Source organism: Oculina patagonica, chromosome 8 (assembly GCF_052425735.1).
Source record: "Oculina patagonica isolate OP01 chromosome 8, crgOcupat, whole genome shotgun sequence".
Classification (NCBI taxonomy): domain Eukaryota; kingdom Metazoa; phylum Cnidaria; class Anthozoa; order Scleractinia; family Oculinidae; genus Oculina; species Oculina patagonica.
This window is the reverse complement of record NC_135765.1, coordinates 27,918,364-27,932,749: the sequence shown is the minus strand read 5'-3', so window position 1 is coordinate 27,932,749 and position 14,386 is coordinate 27,918,364. Positions and strand designations below refer to the sequence as shown.

At 36.1% G+C, this 14,386-nt stretch overlaps 1 protein-coding gene and 1 non-coding gene across 5 annotated transcripts in view; both read right to left on the bottom strand.

Annotated features, from left to right (window-relative positions):
- The window catches only part of LOC144663698 (uncharacterized), a 37,399-nt gene that overhangs the window by 10,465 nt on the left and 12,548 nt on the right, over positions 1 to 14,386 (bottom strand). For 3 of the 4 annotated variants that reach the window (XM_078524729.1, XM_078524730.1, XM_078524732.1), the window contains 6 exons: positions 11,855 to 11,936; positions 11,032 to 11,070; positions 3,466 to 3,574; positions 3,228 to 3,292; positions 1,534 to 1,578; positions 14 to 141 (listed from right to left, as the gene is read on the bottom strand). In XM_078524729.1, the coding sequence (XP_078380855.1) occupies positions 14 to 141; positions 1,534 to 1,578; positions 3,228 to 3,292; positions 3,466 to 3,574; positions 11,032 to 11,070; positions 11,855 to 11,936 (468 nt within the window). The remainder of the gene's footprint in view (positions 1 to 13; positions 142 to 1,533; positions 1,579 to 3,227; positions 3,293 to 3,465; positions 3,575 to 11,031; positions 11,071 to 11,854; positions 11,937 to 14,386) is intronic. The other variant, XM_078524731.1, reaches the window with a different exon arrangement.
- On the bottom strand, positions 3,019 to 3,092 carry Trnag-acc (transfer RNA glycine (anticodon ACC)). Its single transcript has one exon. It is a non-coding gene; the product is annotated as a tRNA-Gly (tRNA).

Genomic DNA, 14,386 nt, shown 5'->3' with positions numbered 1-14,386 from the left:
CAGTTTATCTAACCTCCAAGGTAATGTCGCCTTTAGAGTGTTCACTCTTGGATGACTTGGGCAGAACAGGCAAGATCAGACGACATGTCTGGTCTCTGTTGACAGTCGATAGTGGGACAATCACTTGACCAAGGTAGTCATCTATGAACACAATACAAAAATATTAACGAATTATCAATTAAAAATAATTATATTAGGGGTCTTCAAAAAATATGCAACTGTAATGAGCTCAAGGTAATATTGGTTCAAGCGCATAGTGCTTTCTCTTAGTTATTTTAAATAACTACAGTCAGACCTCTCCTTACAGACACCTGTATAATATGAACACCTCCCTATTACAGACAGTTCATTTTGATCTGACAAACAAAAGTAAACTCTACCTCTGTAATACAGACACTCTTCTCTGTCCCTTTGGTATCCGTATTAAAGAGGTTTGACGGTAATTAAACCTTGGATTGTAGGCACGCAATGCATACAGAAGTTGCCTATAAGGGGGGGGGGGGGGAGTTTTTAGTTTCCACAGTGTTCACCCTATTTTAATATTACATAGTTAGATATGTTGTTTAAAGTCTTCATATTAACAAATTATAACTTCACAGCAAACAATCTTTGTCAAAGGGAATTGACAATTCACCCATCTCCTTGGCCAGCTGCAATTCAAAACTCATTTGTTGCTGCAAGGAACACAAGTCTGTCAAGGCCAACCCGCTACTTTTGCCTGCATAAGTACATTTCCCCAGAGGAGCCATATACCTACAATTGTAAGGGATTCCAGATGTGTGGAAGATCATACCCCCTTTCCAGCTGCGTTTTTAGAGGAATTTTACTCTATATTTTTATTCAAGCTCACAATATTCAAGGTTTATAGTAAATGATTTGAACTCAGGAGTATTTATAGTGGGTAGTATAGTGTGATCGTCCAGGTGAAAGTAGATCTGAAAAAAAAAAAAATGTTTTGGTGACTGAAATTTTGACAACCTCAGGGGAAGTCATCTTAAGAGTCAAGTGAAGAGATGTTGTCAGACAATGATGTTATGAGTCTGGTCATCATCATCATCGACTGACAACAACTATTCACTTTTTAATTTATTTACCCACGTGACACGGAAGAGCTCAGGAGCTCGTAACGACGTGCATGTGCATCCAAGATCGAATTGGAATTTGGAGTGTCGGTTTTTGTGGAGGGAGGAAAACCAGAGAACCCGGAGAAACCCTCGGGGCAGGAACGACACCAACAACAAACTCAACCCACATATGGCACCGGGCTGGAATCGACCCGGGCCACATTGGTGGGAGGCGAGCGCTCACACCACTCGCCACCCCTGCTCCCCATTGACTCTGAAGATGACTTCCGCTCAGGTTGTCGAAACCTCAGTAACCAACAACAGTTCTTCTCACAACTACTCTCACCCAGATGATCACACTAAACGACCTATTCAAGGTTTATTGTCATGTTAAGTATGCAGTATTTTAAACTGTATGTTATCTTAAGTTGTAAAAATTATAGAAAAGCTTAAGTTGTTTTTTATTCACCTTGCTCTTCAGTAAGTTCATTGTCATCCATATGACAGTTAGAATCTGTTTAAAGACATTTAATACAGCAATCGGAAAGGTTTATTTTAATAAAGAATTATCAAAGGTTTAAAACAATATTTGAAAAATTCATGTTGAGCAGGTGGGATTAAGTGAAAGGTTTAATGAAAATGAAACAAATAAAAATTGTTTTATGATTAAATAGTAGTTTAAAATTTTTATGCATGAAAAAAGAAAAGAAATGTACTTATTGAATGTAATGGTTTATAATTATTGTTATTGCAAGTAAATATGACACAACTGTATTTAAATTAAAAAAAATAAAAAGGTTTAATGAAAATGAAACAAATGAAAAGTGTTTAATGCTTAAATAGTTCTTTAAAATGTTTATGAATGAAATAATACTCATTGAATGTAATGATTTATGTTTATGGTGTTAGACACTTAAATAAAAAAATACAATGATTATTTTACAACTGTACTTCGCCAAAATTATGTTTCACAACTCCCGAGTGGTAATTTTAACATTGACTAACGCTAGCCAAATAGCCAAATGTTAGTAGAAATGCAGTTTTGGCTAGTATGTTCTGAGCTTTCACTAGCCAAAAGGGCTAGTTAAAGTTTAAGAAATTTGATTGACAAACATCGAAATCAACTCTGAGAGAACATAACTTAAAGTACATGTACACTGTTGTCAAAATGATGTATAAAATAATTGTCAAAAACTGTGGACAAGCTGAAATTACCAAAAGTACAGGTAACCTAAAATTAACCCTAAACATAATGATAACAGAGCCAGTGAAGACAGCATGCCTCTGTCCAAACCTAATGTAGCTTGAGAAGTCTCGGCTAGTAGAAAATTGGTTTTGGCTAGTGAAATCAAAGCTGTCACTAGCCAATGGACTAGCTAGCAAAAAAGTTAGTCTCGAACCCTGGGTTTAAATGTTTAAAATGTTGCCAAATGTTTTATTCTAAAATATGAGCCAGGCGAGTTAAAATTGACACCAAAAAATAAATTATACATGTAGTGCACAAATTATTCAAAGCTATAATAAACATATCCTTTCCTAAATTGTACATGTAAGGCTAGGTGGACAGCAATACATGTAGCAACAGTTAATACTAACATTGAAATAAACAAGCAAGAAAAACAATTACAGCTGCAATTATAAGTAAATAAGTAAATACTTTATTTACCCTCGGATTGTAGGGTAGCTTTTAACATAGTTTATATCTCCGAGCATTTCAACAGTACAACGGCACAATGGGCAAAGACCAGACCACAACACCGGGAACTTCGTGCCCTACTCTTTACGATAAGTGTGTGGGTTCTTTAACGTCCCCTGCTGACCATAACACTGAAGATGCAGGAGACGGGGCCTACGGTTTATCGTCCTTATCCGAGAAGACTAGATTATCTAACCATTTGCAGTTGTTATTGCAAAGGCAGCATATTCTCCTCAGTTATTTTAAGACCTTGAGTGTTGGTCCGGTCTGGGACTCGAACCCGAGACCTCCCGCACGGTAGTCCGGCGCTCTACCAACTGAGCTAACCGGTCGGCGGTTAGCTCAGAAAAATAAATAATAAAATAAGTACTCTCGATCAAAGCTATTATGTATTCTTGTAGGACAAAATAATAAAATTATAAAATTATATCTTACATAACATAAGGAAGGTCAACCATTATACTCACCTTTCTCAGTTTTCTCATAGTCATATACATCAATTGTGATATCTTTGGTTTTTTGATTGATGTCACTAATATTAGAAGTATGAGAAAAAGGAAAATACGCACACTGTCAGCAAAAGATTGATGATCGATTTAATTTTTAACACAATTAAATTAATGCAATACCATAATTAAATTGTTTCCATAAATCTTGTCTTCAATGCTCAACTTCCGCTCAATGTACGGAATGTGAGAGACTTACAAGGTGAAATATTCATTCCAGAATGGATTGTCATTATCGCGGACCATGCTGGTTCTCTTGCGCTGTAATGGGCTTCTGGTTGATACAATACAGTATGGACTGATGGGTCCTGTAAGAGGTTAAACATGGCATGTAAAGTATCACACAGAAATATAAATATCATATAAGTCGGATCAACTATGAAAGTTGACAAACTAAGCTTCACATTACTTTAGAGACAATGTAACAACATTATGACACTGGATATCTCAGGGGGGGGGGGGCATACTGGTTAGTGCATTTGACTCTTGATTTAATGGTCCAGGTTTATGTGCTGACCAAAACCATTTTTGTGCTGCTCATGTTACTCTCACAGTACTTCTACCCACCCAGGAGTACAAATACTGAATAGCAGGAAAATGGTATGGCAACCTTTCAACATGCTCGGGTGCTCAACAATCATAATTCTAGTCCAATTCACTCTATCCTTACAGTATTATATATGGAGGGGGGCATTGGGGCCTGTAAGAAACCGAAAAACCGCACAAAAAATCATGCAAAACCGAAAAACCGAAGTGAATTTCGATCAAAACCGAAAACCGAACATAACATTCCAAATTCCGAAGCTCTAACCTTAATTGGTACCTCGAGATTTTGTAAGAAGGGAGAAAGGAATTTTTTAAAGAGTCTTAAGTGTCATTGTCAGAGTAAACCAGGCAATGCCAAAAGATGGGGGTCAGCCGATTTCCCTCATATTTTCAGCATTTAAAACCTATCAGATAAGATTGTGATTGGTGGCATTTAAATGATTTTCTGCCTTTTCAATCTTGAGATTGACCACCCCCCTAGTTTTTGGCACAGAAAGTGCCAAAAATCCTCATAAAAAAGGCCAATTTCTCAGTACAGGAAACAGATCTTCCTTTTGCATTTCGTGCACAAAACTTTTTCTCAAGGTAAATTAACTGGTTGTTGATGTTTTGCATGCTTAGAAACACCTTTCCAATTCAACTGTAATTTTTACTATATTTTCTAAACTAGGTAGGTAGCTTGTGTCTTGCCACAGAGTGAATTTGGGGGATTTTCAAATTCAATTTTTTCAAAAGTGCGATAGTTTATTTTTTATTAAAAGCCATTTTATAACAGTCCATACCCTTCTTATTCGAAAACAAGAATTTATTGATTGGCACGATTAATTTTTTTTTCACGAATTTAGTTCAAAAAATGGCTCTGATCGCTCTTATGGCTATTTTCCCGCCAAAATTAAATCACACTAAAATATCACATAACATCGATACAATTATATTTTGAAATGAAATAGTTGTATTTTAATTCATTGAAAGGAGTAGAAACTTCATTAAATGTGTTAATAATTGATTTCGAATTAACTATGTTAATTAACCCTCGGACGTACAAGGGGGGGGGGGGGGTGGATGCCACCACCCCATGAGGGTTTTTTTTAAATTTTGAAAAAACGATTTACTCTACAATGCTGAAACTTTCATTAGCTGTTCATTCATCCTTTGCGGAAATTTTGATATGTCAACGATGTGTCCGTGGTGTGTGACGTTGCCGTGACAACGTCATAAATGCAAGCAGGTCTTGCCAAAAATCGTCATTTTTACCATTTTTCTTAATTTTTTCAAGTTTTTTAAAACAGAAGTGCAAGATGTGTTTATTTTTACATTCCGTAAGCATTCTGGCTTGATTTTGCATCAACTCCCGTTATTTTCTGACTTTCTAAGAAAATGTTGAAATCCAAGATGGCGGATTCAAGATGGCGGCTCTAATGACGTCACGTGATGTCATATGACGTCACAGCCAATTAAAATTATGTCATCTTATAGAGTACGCTGAGGGTTTTCTTCCAAGTTCAAAATAATTTCTCTACGCCTTAATATAACGAAAACTCCGGAGAGGGGCTCCATCCACCCCCCCCCCCCCCCGCCCCTTGTACGATGGTGGGGGTCTGAGTTGGCTTGTACGTCCGAGGGTTAAAGTAATAGATACCGCAGTCCGTGCATAAATTCATTGTGTATTTCCTGCGAAAACTAAGTCGTATTACGTAAGCATTGCTTCGATTTTCATAGTTTAGTTTGGTATGTCTAAAAGCGAGATTATAAACGTAATATATAAGGCGGTCTTTGAAGTAATGATCCAAGGTACCAAAGAAAGAAACCACGAGTCGAGACGTTATTTCTCACGTTCGACACGGAATTTTGTCAGTTTCAATTCATACTATCACGTTTCATTCGGGACAAACACTCTTATATAAAGTATGAATTGTTCGTTAGCTTCACAAGAATCACCTTGTAGTCTTCTCGAATATAGTACAACTGTTCTACCGTTAGATGCTTGAAAACAAGATGTTACAGTTCGCTTACTACTCGAGGTCTTGTTGTGAGTGGCAAGCGAGGATGGCGATCTCGAAGTTCAGAAATCACTGAGGGAGCTTTCTTCATTCAGTTCAGGTCACTTTGACTTATCCGTAGATAGAGTGGCAGGTATGAGCATCTGTCCAGAATACTAAAAGAGAAATAACAGGCGACTGCATGCGACTGGCGACCTTGAAATAATACCTGTTGCTATCACTGCACAAAGATCAATGCAAACAGATTAATGACCCACGCCGTGTTTGCATGACCTTTGTAACACTGTCACGCTGGTTGTAATTTGAGCTCCTCTCTTTTCAAGTTAGTCTTTAGTTCTTTTCATACCAAAACAGACACAAACACGCATACAAGACCCAAGTAGACGTACACAGGTAGAAGTTTAGCTGAGCAATTTTTATGCTAGAAGGAAGCATTTTTTCCTTATACCATTGCTTATACAATCTGGCTATAGAGCAACTGTTATCGTAACACTCTTGATGAAATTGTGTGCTAATTATTTAATGTACTCTCATTTGACCAATAAACGCACAAATCTCTGTTTTGGATATATGTTGTTGAAGACTGTATTCTCGTTTTTATCACTGAAGACGACTGTAATATGTCCCAACACCCATCTAAATTTGCACTGAAGCACAACGTTCAGCAATATGGCCCATAAAGTTCATAAATCTGAGCTTTCATTTCCTATAATAAAACAACAATCATAGATCATGGGGCACCTGTGGAGATAATGATGATAATGTTGTTGTTGTTGTTGTTGTTGTTGATGATGATGATGATGATGATGATGATGATGATGGTGGGGGTGGCGGTGGTGATGATGATGACGATGATGATTGCATTTTGACTGCTATGACTGTAATCAGGACATCTTTTTTCAGATGAAAGTCTTCAAAGCCGAAATTTAACACACAAAACAAAACCAGACAAGAAACCCACTAAATGCAGTGACTTTTGTGGGGTTTTTCTGTTTGCAGGCCCGCTTTACAACAATTTTCACGGACGAGTACTATCCTTTCGGGTATTTTCCTTGGACGGGCACTATTTAAACAATAGAGTGTTTCTGTCGAGGAACTATCGACTGATAGTTGTCCCGCGGAAATTTGATGTTCTTGAAAAAAAATATTAGCCCGAGAAGCGAAGCTTTAAGGGCTAATATGCTAGTTTTAAGAACATCAAATTTCCAAGGGGCAATTATCAGACCGATAGTTCCGAGACAAAACACTCTATCGTTTTTATTATTCACCACTAAATTTTTTCCGGCTTCGGCGCGCCCATTCAAAAACGAGCATTGTGAATTATTTTTTACTTTTCAAAACGAAAAACTCAATTGAAAGCCGAAATTTAACAAACGAAACAAAATCAGACAAGAAATCCACTAAATGCAGTGATTTTGGTTGTTTTTTTTTGTCTGCAGGCACACTTGTTTACAAAAAATTTCACGGGCGGGCACTATCCATCCGGGCATTTTTTCTCGGACGGGCACTATGAGCTGATAGTGCCCTCCGCGGATGAACACCATCGCGTCACGTGATCAATTTAATCCAATCAGAATCTGAGAAAATTTTTTGGTGAACTATAATCGCTGATAGGGCATGATTGTGCGTTGGCTTAAAAGTGCTTTAAATTTTAGGTTTTGGATAGCGATAGTCCACTGTATGTTTTGGATAGCGATAGTCGACTCGGCTGAGCCTCGTTGATTAATCTAACTCATAGAAAACTCGGGTTACTAATTTTCAAATATAAAACAGTGATACACAGTTTTGTAATGGCCACACCCAGCTTCTTTGAATCAAGGAAACTGATGTATACAAAACATCATTTTTTTGAAATGCCAGTGGGTTACATCTATAAATATTCAAATTTGAAAACGAGATCACTCTTTGAAAGAGTAATCTCAACGAGATTATTCTTTCCTTTAATTTATTTGGTTGAATGTTGGATATTTTGTTGTACAGGCAATCAAGTGATCGTAAAGGAAAAACGAATATAATTGTTAGACATGCACTACAGTGTCACTGGCACGATGTATACTCGTGTAAGCATTTCTCCTGTACATCGGCTAACTCTCGCCCCGCCCAATTATTTATTTTGATAGTTAAAAAGCCGGGCAATAGGTTGGCTTAATATTCCATTTGCACGATTTTTTCTTAGGGTTTCTGTAGTACAAATCTTTTACAGTACAAATGAAATCTGCTTCAAGGTTGTAGGTGAACACGCCCTCACAAATACGTGGCTGAGGTACACAAACGAAAAAATTTTGTTGCCACTATACATTGTCAATTTGACAGGCGTTTGTGCTAAAAAATAAAATTTTTCTTAATTTAATTCACAAATATTTTGAATAAGAAGGAAAAAGTAGTAATTGCAGTGTGCCCTATTATTTTATCTATATTTTTATCTCTTTCGGCCATATATTGTTCATGGATCCCTAAGAAGATTTTTTTATTGGTTATACTATTCGCACGGATATCTTACGTTATGGTGGAGGCATAACTGAGCGCCTGACTTCTTTTTTAGTTCGCTACCCTTTCTCTCCTGTTAGCTCCCTCATTCTGAATGGTCGCCTCCCGCTGCCACTCACAAACCTCGAGTAGTAGCGAACTGTAACATCTTGTTTTCGATCTAACGGTAGAACAGTTGTACTATATTCGAGAAGACTACAAGGTGATTCTTGTGAAGCTAACGAACAATTCATACTTTATATAAGAGTGTTTGTCCCGAATGAAACGTGATAGTATGAATTGAAACTGACAAATTCCGTGTCGACGTGAGAAATAACGTCTCGACTCGTGGATTCTTTCTATGGTACCTTGGATCATTACTTCAAAGACCGCCTTATATATTACGTTTATAATCTCGCTTTTAAGACATACCAAACTAAACTATGAAAATCGAAGCAATGCTTACGTGATACGACTTAGTTTTCGCAGGAAATACACAATGAATTTATGCACGGACTGCGGTATCTATTACTTTAACCCTCGGACGTACAAGCCAACTCACACCCCCACCATCGTACAAGAGGGGGGGGGGGGTGGATGGAGCCCCTCCCCGGAGTTTTCGTTATATTATATTAAGGCGTAGAGAAATTATTTTGAACTTGGAAGAAAACCCTCAGCGTACTCTATAAGATGACATAATTTTAATTGGCTGTGACGTCATTAGAGCCGCTATCTTCGATGCGCGATCTTGGATTTCAACATTTTCTTAGAAAGTCAGAAAATAACGGGAATTGATGCAAAATCAAGCCAGAATGCTTACGGAATGTAAAAATAAACACATCTTGCACTTCTGTTTTAAAAAACTTGAAAAAATTAAGAAAAATGGTAAAAATGACGATTTTTGGCAAGACCTGCTTGTATTTATGACGTTGCCATGGCAACGTCACACACCACGGACAAATCGTTGACATATCAAAATTTCCGCAAAGGATGAATGAACAGCTAATGAAAGTTTCAGCATTGTAGTGTAAATCGTTTTTTCAAAATTTAGAAAAAACCTCATGGGGTGGTGGCATCCACCCCCCCCCCCTTGTACCTTGTACGTCCGAGGGTTAATTAACATAGTTAATTCGCAATCAATTATTAACACATTTAATGAAGTTTCTACTCCTTTCAATGAATTAAAATACAACTGTTTCATTTCAAAATATAATTGTATCGATGTTATGTGATATTTTAGTGTGATTTAATTTTGGCGGGAAAATAGCCATAAGAGCGATCAGAGCCATTTTTGAACTAAATTCGCGGAAAAAGAATTTATTGTGCCAATCAATAAATTCTTGTTTTCGAATAAGAAGGGTATGGGCTGTTATAAAATGGCTTTTAATAAAAAATAAACTATCGCACTTTTGAAAAAATTGAATTTGAAAATCCCCCAAATTCACTCTGTGGCAAGACACAAGCTACCTACCTAGTTTAGAAAATATAGTAAAAATTACAGTTGAATTGGAAAGGTGTTTCTAAGAATGTAAAACATCAACAACCAGTTAATTTACCTTGAGAAAAAGTTTTGTGCACGAAATGCAAAAGGAAGATCTGTTTCCTGTACTGAGAATTTGGCCTTTTTTATGAGGATTTTTGGCACTTTCTGTGCCAAAAACTAGGGGGTGGCCAATCTCAAGATTAAAAAGGCAGAAAATCATTTAAATGCCACCAATCTTAATCTTATCTGATAGGTTTTAAATGCTGAAAATATGAGGGAAATCGGCTGACCCCCATCTTTTGGCATTGCCTGGTTTACTCTGACAATGACACTTAACATTTTTTTCATTAACATGCTAAATTACACTGCTCTAACTTGCATTTTAAACATAAAAGCAGGTTTTCTTTCTACCAGCACGATCTTAGAGAAACTGTAAACCAAATTGGAAAAACCGAAAACCACAGCAAATACCAAATCCGAAAAACCGCTAGTATTTTTGCCGGAAACTGAAAACAATATGCTAATAGAAGGAAAACCCGAAAACCGAAGAAGACACCAAAACCGAAAAACCGCGGTTTTTTGTTGTGAAAACCGAAAAACCGATCTAAAAAATGGCCAAAACCGAGAAACCGAAAACCCCAAAGTCCCCCTCTATATGTAGTTACACTGTATAATATATAGATTTAGGCACGCCTAAAAGCGGAGCTACCCATTTATTTAATTTTCACTGGAGCTTACAATGTTTTCATTCTAGTGAATAAGCGGCCAAAGTGCAGTGGGCTTTCTACTCAGTGCATAAAATTAGAATTTATTAGTCTTTCTTAAGTCAGATAACTTTTATTTTAAATAGAACTTGAATTTAAAACACTAAGAGAAAAGAGCCTTTAAATAGAATAAAACTATTTTAAGTAGATTAAATAGAATTTAAATACTGTAGTCAATAAATAGCTTTTTAAGGAGGTGAAACAAAACCTTAAGTCCCATTTACTCTAATTTTAAAGGCCGCCTTTATACGGCCTTCTTGCTACACTCTTTCTACCATCAAACTATGGCCTCCATGTTGCGTGACTCCGTACGTATGTACGCCGTACGTACGCGCCCGCGAACCATGCCGCTATCCATGTTGACCATGAAAACTCATTTCGATAGTGTTCCTTCTTTCATGGTTATGGTGAGCACTACGCTTAGGAGCTCCGCTATCAAGAGCTCACGAGAACTGTTTCTTAAAGTCTATATTATATAACATAAAAAAAATTGTTAACTCTCGTACCAGTTTTTGCTTTTCCACAAAGACCACTTGCTTTTATGACTGCAAAAGAGAAAAACTTCAATCATTTTTAATGAAACATGTAGCTTACAGTCAACCCTTTCTCACTTGTAGCTACAGTAGATACATAATAGCAACATACATGTACCTTATTATAGGAAATTAACGCGTCATGAAATGAATTTCAAAAATTTGCGTTAATTTAAGTTGCATTAATTTTTGTTAACGTTAATTTCCGTGCCGTTAATTAAGTGGAGCGTTAATTTCCATGACCTTAATTTCCATTATTTTGGCTCCAATTTCTCTATACGGTCAAATGTTCTTGACTCGTAGGAAAAGGCATTATTTCATCAGGGTGGAAATCTGCAGGTATCACTAAAGCTGTGAAGAACGCTCGAGGCGGTCAGATTCCTTCGCTTAACCCCTACGTTTAGGATTATACGCCAAGTGTTGAAATAAATTGTTTCCTGTTGTCTTAGACTTTCTCAACAATTTTTTTTTCTTTTTTATCCATACCACCCCATTGGAAGGTCAATGGATATTCTGAGGGGAGGAGGGGGGGGGGGGTGTCTCAAAATCCAAAAAAAAATAATGTTTAAGGAAAGTATGGGGCTTATTTGGAATTTCCAGAGGGGAGGGGGAACAGAACAAAAACCTTCCATGGGAGGGGTATGGACTTTTTCTGGAACAATACATTTATCTTTTTCGCCAGCTCTCATCTCCAAGGAATTATAACATCTTCCTGCAATTTTTAGCAGATAATTATTTTAACACTACACTTGATTATCTCTGCAATGCTTTATTTGTTTAATTCCAGATAACTTACTCTTGACCAGGAGTTTTCCTTCTTCTCCAATACATGATACTGATGATGGAGAATCTAGTCGTTCTTTAGAATTAGCAGAACTCTGAAATTATAAAGATCATGCCAAAATTACTTTCACACTCAAATGTCTATTGAATAAATCCATAAAATATCCATACCTCCCCCACAGAAGGGATTTAAAAGAACCCCCCAGCCCTCTGGAAATTCTAGTTAAATTTCATACATTTCTTTAAAATTGAGACCCCCCCTCCCCCCGAAATTTCCAGTCCCTTCTGTGGGGGGAGTATGGATATTTTCTGGAACTTCACATTACTTTGTTATAATCAAGTAAGCAGCTAAATAAATCATTATTATATAATTGTAATCTACTAAGGGTAAAGCATATCTGCCAACCACCAGAGAATAAAAATCTGGAGACGTCTTAGACTGTTCACAGCCCTCTATTTTTTCGTATTTTTTTGATCGCGCGGGGAAAGAACGGCCAGAAAACTGGACGCAAACGGAAGAAGCAAGGGGGAGGGGGGCGGGGAGCGCTTTTTGCGTTGAAAAAAAGAGAGGCTGTGGACAGTCTAGAGACGTCTAGAAATCTTTGCATTGTAAGGATGTCAGTTAAGACATGACATTCAATGTATGACTATTCTCTGAAAATAAGACCGGGAGATTTGAGACTCCCAGGAAAACCAGGAGAGTTGGCAGGTATGGTAACGAATGTGCTGCTCACACAAAAGCTACTGTACATGTAAGTTGTAAGATACATTGTTATCCTAAATCACACTTTTTTCCATACAAAAACATATTTACTGCACAGTTCAATAACTACGTTATAATCATGAAGGTAAATAAAGGACTCTAGTCTTTGCATCTAATATGGAGAACATGATAGCAGGCTTGTGCATCGGTCACCCAAATTCAGTTGAAGATCAACAACACCAATCCACCGTACAATGTACATGTACATATTAATAAAATATACATAAATATTTAACTATTTTTGAACTTTCAATATTAATATTCTTTTTTAATTTTTCAAATTAAAAAACAGTGTACCGGTAGTTTTAAATGAATGATGTTTTTCTTATTGTTTTACTACAAATGTTTTAAATATTATCTTGATTGTTTTAGTGGCAACATTTACAGTTCTGTAGTGTAATGACAAATTGTTTATTATAATATTAATCCTTCTTCTGTATTTACATTGCAATGAAAAAAATATTGTGCCAGCTAAAAAATATTATAGAAAGTCCAGTTGAACTTTAAGGAAACTACATATATTGCACTAAAAGTTACAATCATATAAAAATTATGTATGTATATTTTTATGAGAGTATTAACTGAGTGACTCGCTCATGACAGTGTTAAATGTGCTGCCGCTAAATTCAATTCTATTGAAAATAATACAAACATCCCACTGGCTTGATAAAAAATCAACAATGATAAAAAAAAACAAGTTGATTTTTTACTGTGACAATATATCAATAAAATTGTGATATTCAACTCAACATGATAGCATAAATGTATAGAGTATACATGGCCGTCTTATTTGAAAAGCATAACAACTTGATCATAAAAAGATTTTCAAAATAATAATATTGCTGTGCCACCACACGGTTCAACTTCAATATATAATGTACAAAAAATGTATCTATGGAGAGCTTTAGACTAAGAAACAATTTAATAAGAAAATAAATATGAAGACCTTCAAATAATTTTTAATTAAAGTAATCAAGGAAAAATCCATATAAAATGACAAAATATAATGGTAAAAATCTGAGTTTTTCAGAGGAAAAAATCTCTGTCACATGTATAGTATGCATTTTACGATCGCATGCCAACTTATTGATGTGTATAATTTTAAATTGTTTTACAATAGACAGCTCTGGATAAAATATTTAACCTGAAGGTGATTAGCAATAAGACAGTGTTTTTTATCAAGGCTAGCACTCATAAAACCAAACGTAGATGTACGGTGTAGATGGAAGATTATTTTACTGTACAAGCTGTTCATTTAAACAACATGAAGAGAACTTTATATAATAAGTAAGATAAAAGAACACAGTTTGACAGAAGAGAAAACTATCTTACCTTAGCACGTTGCCTTCCATTCATGAACACATAAACGTAAACATTGACAAAATAATTGTTTTCAATCTGTACATGTGAACTTTTCATTTTGAATATTTTGCTTCAGTCTTGAAAGCTACTGTCTTAAACAGAGTTCTTGAACGAGGAGGACTATTCTGAAGTGAAAGTGTTTCCAGAAACATCACAAAGCTCTCAGAGTGAAAGCTCTACAGGAAACACAAGAGTCAAAAGTAATTACTGAGCCTGAATTCAGCTGGCTGCTTGAAATATTATTCAAAATCATGACAGAAATACTCATTGTAAGTTAAAAAGCAAAGCGATTAATATTTATGACTTAAAGAACAAAATGCCAGCTAGATATGTTTGTGTTTCTCTCAGAAAATGTACAATTCCCCCTCCATGTTAATACAATATCCAGTGCAGCACTCCAGTCTAGTCAACCATTCAAGA